This window comes from Chanodichthys erythropterus, chromosome 22 (genome assembly GCF_024489055.1).
Source record: "Chanodichthys erythropterus isolate Z2021 chromosome 22, ASM2448905v1, whole genome shotgun sequence".
Taxonomy (NCBI): domain Eukaryota; kingdom Metazoa; phylum Chordata; class Actinopteri; order Cypriniformes; family Xenocyprididae; genus Chanodichthys; species Chanodichthys erythropterus.
Window position 1 is genome coordinate 34,611,586 of NC_090242.1, and position 8,196 is coordinate 34,619,781.

Consider the following 8,196-nt stretch of genomic DNA (forward strand, 5'->3'; position numbering starts at 1 on the left):
TTCAATAATGTTTTGTATATTAGTCAGGCTAGTAGTTTTAGCAGTGGTATCAAAATTGGAATAGAGAATCATGAACTTTCACTTTTCACCATTGGCAGGTGTGGCAAAAATGTAGTTTTAGGCCCTGATTATATGTATATAAGGATTACAATTACCACTCACTGAAGAAAACATACAGTAAAGCAATGAGTAAACAAAGTAGTATACAACTGTTTGAAACATTCTCTTTTCATTCACAAGTCAGTGACCTTGTCAGACAAAGGGATGTCCTCTAAATGCACAGAACAAGTTATTATGAATGTTTTCGGTCATCTAACAGCAGAAATGACGTCTTCTTCTCCGTCTTAACAATGATACGAGCCCCCTGAGATGTAATGGATGTTCATCCTGTCGTGGCGAAAGAACCTCGAGTCATGAAAACACGGCAGGGAACTCTGACCTTGACGATGAAAACAATCAGGAGTGACTGTGAGTAGCCCTGATGGATTTAACGCCTCTGTTCTGAACACATGAGGGGAAATTAGACTCCAGCGTTACTGGGACAGAGGTGAGAGTTTTCCAGCCCTCATGTTTGACAACACACACACTCTATGAGTGTGTAGTTATTTCACACACCTGTAATATGTGAGCGCTCGAATGCTTTGGCAATATAGTAATCGTGTTGCTGAAGCTCACATGAGCGCAGCATGACAGAAAACTATAACACACAAACAGATCTGAGAGGAAAGGTCAGCAGTTGTGTGCGTTTCACCTTAATTTATGGATCAAAATACCCAGAAGTGACTTAAACCTGATAAAAATAATTTATAAAAAAGTAAATAATGTTTGGACACAACTTGTGCCTAAAAACACCCAGAACACCCTAGCAACTGCATAGCAACTCCTTAAAATACCCAGAACACCCTAGCAACTGCAAAGCAACTGCCTAAAACACTGCGAACACCCTAACAACTGCCTAAAACACTGAGAACACCCTAACAACTGCCTAAAACACTGAGAACACCCTAACAACTGCATAGCAACTGCCTAAAACACTGAGAACACCCTAACAACTGCATAGCAACTGCCTAAAACACTGAGAACACCCTAACAACTGCATAGCAACTGCCTAAAACACTGAGAACACCCTAACAACTGCATAGCAACTGCCTAAACACTGAGAACACCCTAACAACTGCATAGCAACTGCCTAAACACACCCTAACAACTGCATAGCAACTGCCTAACAACTGCATAACAACTGACTGAGAACACCCTAACAACTGCATAGCAACTGCCTAAACACTGAACACCCTAACAACTGTAAAACACTGAGAACACCCTAACAACTGCATAGCAACTGCTAACAAAACTGCTGAGAACACCCTAACAACTGCATAGCAACTGCCTAAAACACTGAGAACACCCTAACAACTGCATAGCAACTGCCTAAAGACTGAGAACACCCTAACAACTGCATAGCAACTGCCTAAAACACTGAGAACACCCTAACAACTGCATAGCAACTGCCTAAAACACTGCGAACACCCTAACAACTGCATAGCAACTGCCTAAAACACTGAGAACACCCTAACAACTGCATAGCAACTGCCTAAAGACTGAGAACACCCTAACAACTGCATAGCAACTGCCTAAAACACTGAGAACACCCTAACAACTGCATAGCAACTGCCTAAAACACTGCGAACACCCTAACAACTGCATAGCAACTGCCTAAACACTGAGAACACCCTAACAACTGCATAGCAACTGCCTAAAACACTGAGAACACCCTAACAACTGCATAGCAACTGCCTAAAACACTGCGAACACCCTAACAACTGCATAGCAACTGCTTTAACACTGAGAACACCCTAACAACTCCATAGCAACTGCCTAAAACACTGAGAACACCCTAATAACTGCATAGCAACTGTCTAAACACTGAGAACACCCTAACAACTGCATAGCAACTGCCTAAAACACTGAGAACACCCTAACAACTACATAGCAACTGCTAAAACACTGAGAACACCCTAACAACTGCATAGCAACTGCCTAAAACGCTGAGAACACCCTAACAACTGCATAGCAACTGCCTAAAACACTGAGAACACCCTAATAACTGCATAGCAACTACCTAAACACTGAGAACACCCTAACAACTGCATAACAACTGCCTAAAACACTGAGAACACCCTAACAACTGCATAGCAACTGCCTAAACACTGAGAACACCCTAACAACTGCATAGCAACTGCCTAAAACACTGAGAACACCCTAACAACTGCATAGCAACTGCTAAAACACTGAGAACACCCTAACAACTGCATAGCAACTGCCTAAAACACTGAGAACACCCTAACAACTACATAGCAACAGCCTAAACACTGAGAACACCCTAGCAACTGCATAGCAACAGCCTAAACACTGAGAACACCCTAACTACATAGCAACTGCCTAAAACACTGAGAACACCCTAACAACTGCATAGCAACTGCCTAAAACACTGAGAACACCCTAACAACTGCATAGCAACTTCCTAAACACTGAGAACACCCTAGCAACTGCCTAAACACTGAGAACACCCTAGCAACTGCCTAAAGACTGAGAACACCCTAACAACTACATAGCAACTGCCCAAAACACTGAGAACACCCTAGCAACTGCCTAAAACACTGAGAACACCCTAACAACTGCATAGCAACAGCCTAAAACACTGAGAACACCCTAACAACTGCCTAAAACACTGAGAACACCCTAACAACTGCATAGCAACTGCCTAAAACACTGAGAACACCCTAACAACTGCATAGCAACTGCCTAAACACTGAGAACACCCTAACAACTGCATAGCAACTGCCTAAAACACTGAGTACACCCTAACAACTGCATAGCAACTACCTAAACACTGAGAACACCTGAACAACTGCAAACTACACATATATATATATATATATATATATATATATATATATATATATATATATATATATATATATATATATACACACACAAACTGCACCTTTGCGACACACAGACACATCCAGCACGCCGTCGTCCAGGCATTTCTTTGTGACACAGAATCCCTCGTTTTCCGGGTTGTTCTTGCCGCTGGCCAGCACGTCCCGGGGTGGCGTGAAGCGGTACGCAGGAATTCCCTTCACCTCCACCTCCTTCTCAAAGCGCATGTGGATGGACCTGCAGGACCAACGACAGAAGATCAATCAAATAATGTCAAGCTGCTCAGATAAGACTCATGCTTCACAATGTCCAGAATATTTTACTGCCTCTGTATTTGCTGGTCTGGACTGCTAATACAGAGGCTACAGGTTCAGATTAACCAGGAAGATGACCCTTGTGACCCTGAACAAGACCTCTGACCCTAGGATGCTCAAACTGTGTTTACTATCAAGTGTTACTTTTTAAACAAACATTTGGAAACCCGCTTTCAAACCAGAGGAAGCAATCCACAGTCTTACAATCTCCATTATGTGCTCATGGGCGTTTGTTTTGACCTGCCCCTGATCAGAGGAAATTCGTTTTCCAGATGGACCCCAGCGGACCGCCTGATTAAACGATGTACAAAGGTTACACACGCTGTTCAGACGGCTGCCTTTCTTTTAAAAATCCAGGTGAGGAGTCAGTGGAAAAGGACAAGGACATCTGTTGCCGCCAGCACAATAACCCAAGGCTCTGCTACTCATGATCAACTAGGTTAAAAGTGGTTTGAAAACATGCCAGGATGGAGACCGTACATGCAAAACCATGTGAGAGTGGCCAGTCACGCCAAGACAGATGGAATTCTTTCCGCACCGAACAAAGATGGGCGGTGTGTGCTTTAGGTCAGAGTTCCCGCTGGAAATAGACAGAGGGGTCAGCAGGACTCCAGGTGAAAGGTCAAGGGTGACCAGAAACACATTATATGGAGCATTAAAATAAGAGTGTGCGTTACTTGTCATACATCATCAGCTGACACATACACAGAGAGGAAACTGAAACACATTACTCTGAATTAATGAAAAACACATTTCAGATGTTTAATAAATCAAATAAGGCATTACATATTATTAGATTATTAGGTCTATAATTTTCATGAAGTTATTTATTTAAAAAATGAAGGAACAGGGAAAAAACAAGATTTAAAAAACAAACATACAGAGGGAAAATTAAAACGTGAATAATTTGAAAATTGAAAGGTAACTATAAATAATACATTCATGATAATACATTATATATTCATGAAATAATTTTTAAAAAGTTAAAGGTAAAAGTAAAAAAAAAAAAAAAAAAAATCGAAACAATAAATAAATAACACAAAATAATTGATAATTAGTTATATAAATAATATATAATACATATATGTGAAATAAATAAATGATAATTCATTAAATAAAGTTATATTATATTATATTATATTATATTATATTATATTATATTATATTATATTATATTATATTATATTATATTATATTACATTACATTACATTACATTACATTACATTAAATTACATTACATTATATTATATTATATTATATTATATTATTTATTTTAAAAAGTTAAGGAATGGGTACCAAAGAACATTTTTTAAAAACTCATTAGAGGGGAAATTAAAAATGGAAAAACATTATTTGAAATCAATGAAAAATAAAATTGAAGTAGTGAATGAATAAATAAGTAACAGATTTTATAAAACTATATATAATATATAAATGTTAATGCTTTATTTAAATTATATTATTAAGTATTATTAAACTTTATGAAATTATTTATTTTAAAAAGTCAAGGAACAGGTAAAAATATCTATAGACAATAGGAATATAAGAGAATATATATAAAAAAAAAAACTCAGAGTGGAAATTAAAAATGCAAAGGCAAAAAAATAAATAAATATTGAATAAATAAATAAATAATAGATTTTGTAAAATTATTTAATATATAAATGTAAAAAAAATGCATTATATAAAATTATATTATTATGTCTATACATTTTATGAAATTATTTATTTTAAAATGTTAAGGAACAGGTAAAAATATCTAAAAGAAAACTTGTACAGAGGGGAAAGTAAAAACTGAAATGCTTTAAATAAATTGAAAATAAAATTGAAATGTTATAAAATAAATAACATATAAGTAAATAAATAAATGATAATGCATTATATTCATAAGTCTGTACCTTTTATGAAATTATTTATTTTAAAAAGTTATGGAAATTAAAACCTATTACTTTAAATAAAAAAAGTTAAGAAAAAAGGGGAAAATTGTATCCAGCTTTGAGAGCTTAAAATTGCAAACATGTTGTAAAATCCCAGCAGTAATGATATTGCAGTGATATTGCAGGGAATTAGAGTAAAGTTATATTCCCACACTGAGATTCAGTCTGATGTCAGAGCAGGAATTCGGGAGGCTCGGACCTTTGGTTCAATTTCATGATGATTTCTTATTTGTGGAGGAGAGGTTGAGATGAATAAAGATCTGATGTGCGACACACCACTTCTGTATTTCCACATATTGTGTTTTAAAAGGGGAACTGCAGACATTCGGCTGGTTTACGCGTGTACGACCATCAACAATTACGCTAAATCACTACTTTGGCTTTTATAATGTAAAAACATAGAATTATATAAACGTATAATCAACTACTTCAGCCTCTGTTGATCCCGTTTTATAAACAGCTAAAATTATATATATAAAACAGTAAATCTTGCAATGTGGAAGTTTTAGGAAGTTCTCATGAAATGGCTTTAACAGATGCCCTTTCCATTATATTCTGACATGTCCTGGAGGTCCGGATGTCGTGTGATTTATTGTGCTGTTCTTATGGAGACCTCTACCCTCACATGTGCTGCCAACAGACATGAGATCAGCCAACATAAAGAACAACAGGTCCCCCCGTCCCACACAAACATCCCAACACAACAACACCTTCATGACCTTCACGGAGCTGCTGCTTCTGTAAGGACAATCCTCCTGTTCAAAGCTTCATACGGTTACGAAATCAAATTGGATCGACATGAGATCTTTCACAAATCAGAGTTACCACAAGAACTAATGTTGCCACAGATCAAATTCTGGCTCTGAAAGCACTGATTGCATTACTAATCTAGTTGTCTAACCTAATAAACCTGAAATTGTGTATTACGAATATGCATGTGACCTGCAGAGGTCGGAGGTGAAGACGTTCAGCCGCTCTTCTTTGGTCAGGAATGGGTGGAAGGCGCTGCCGTCGGAGCCGTTGATCATGTTACTCTGGTTGGTTTTCCAGAAGGACAGCATCCTGAGACACAAAGCACATGAAATCAGCCATCTCCACTGCAGCGCTTTATTAAATATAATATTCAGTACAATCGGGTCTTTACTTTTCTCCCTTCCAGGTGTAAATGCGGCCGAAGTCCAGGTAGTTCTGCTCTCCGGTGTGATACACAAACTCACCGTCATTGCTGCCGTTTTTCTGACAACACAACAACAAATACATTATAATGAATTATTTGCTTTTTATAAAAAAGGGTTGTCGGACTCACCAAGTTTTTACTAATTCAGACCAACCCAGTTCAAACGTTCTTCTTGATTTTTTTTAAGACATCACTTCAAATTATTTTTCTTAATCATTAGAATGAATGAAGATTTAATTAAAGATGTAATAAAGATTTAATAAATTTTTTAGTGTTTTACTGTTATTTTATGCAGACTGAAATGTATGTCAAATATGATCAATGTACGTTAAATGATCAATGTACTTCAAAAATATCTTGTGATCATAAATTTTTAATCTGTTGACATTACAAAATATATTATAATATTATTTTTTTTAAAATGTTAATATGTTAAATGTTAAAAAATGTTAATTCTAAAAATGTTAATAAAATCTAATACGAAGTATAAAATATTTAAGTTTAATTTTATAAATGAATATATATATATATATATATATATATATATATATATATATATATATATATATAATAACTTTATTTTTTATATAGCGCCTTTACAGTAGCTTCTCAAGGCGCTTTACATAAAACAAACAAATAAGAAAACAACACACAAAGTAAAACAAGTTATTCATATACATATGAAAGATAAAAAAAACAAAAAAAACAAGACAATTAAGAAAAAGCAACCCTAAAGAAATTAGTTTTTAAATAGGACTTAAATTCTGTGCGTCTCTGATGTGAGGAGGGAGTGCATTCCAAAGCCTAGGCGCGTAGGATGAGAAGGCCCTATCCCCAACAGAACGCAACCGTGTCTGTGGGACTGCCAATAGACCAGCTTGTGAGGAACGTAAATGATGCTTGGGTGTGTATAAGGTTATAAGTGCAGACAGATACTGGGGGGCCAGACCATGCAGTGCCTTATATGTGAGCATGAGGACTTTAAAATCAACTCGGAACCTGACCGGAAGCCAGTGCAAGGACTTGAGAATTGGTGTAATATGCTCATTTCTCCTGACTCCGGTCAGGATCCTAGCAGCTGAATTTTGCACACATTGTAGTTTGTTAAGTGTGCATTTAGGAACCCCAGCCAGCAGTGCGTTGCAATAGTCAATGCGGGAAAACACAAAAGTATTAATAAGCCTTTCAGTCACTGAAAGCGATAACATAGAACGGAGCTAGCAATATTTCTGAGATGAAAAAAGGAGTTCTTTACAGTGTACTGAACATGACAGTCAAAAGACAAACTAGAATCAAATATTACTCCTAAATTTTTTAGTTCGGTTTGTGATTCCAAAACAGACCCATCTATGTTTAAAAATAATGAACCAGCTTTACGAAGCTGATGCGAGGTGCTAATAAGCAAAACCTCTGTTTTATCACTATTGAGACACAGAAAGTTTTGGGACATCCATATTTTTATCTCAGAAATACAGTGTGTTAAAAAAGTAAGATCCAGATATTGACTAGGCTTAGAGTGAATGTAAATCTGAGTATCGTCAGCATAAAAGTGATAATTAAGCCCGAGTGATCTTAAAAGCAATCCAAACAAAGCCGGTCGCAGACCGAAAACCACTCATACATACAAACTGTTGACAATCAGAAAGGTAAGATCTAAACCATGATAAAACAGTCCCAGAAACACCAAAGACAGTTTCCAAACGCTTGAGTAAGAGATTGTGATTGACAGTATCAAAAGCGGCACTGAGGTCCAGAAGGATCAGAATAGAAAGAGAACCAGAGTCTGAGGCAATATATATATATATATATATATATATATATATA

The 8,196-nt window shown here is 36.4% G+C and overlaps 1 protein-coding gene across 1 annotated transcript in view; it reads right to left on the reverse strand.

The window, feature by feature from the left end:
• Positions 1 to 8,196, reverse strand: part of scarb2b (scavenger receptor class B, member 2b) — a 32,578-nt gene that overhangs the window by 8,920 nt on the left and 15,462 nt on the right. The window contains exons 5-7 of the mRNA XM_067375841.1: positions 6,340 to 6,431; positions 6,138 to 6,257; positions 3,005 to 3,180 (exon numbers count right to left, since the gene is read on the reverse strand). Coding sequence (XP_067231942.1) covers positions 3,005 to 3,180; positions 6,138 to 6,257; positions 6,340 to 6,431 — 388 coding nt within the window. The remainder of the gene's footprint in view (positions 1 to 3,004; positions 3,181 to 6,137; positions 6,258 to 6,339; positions 6,432 to 8,196) is intronic.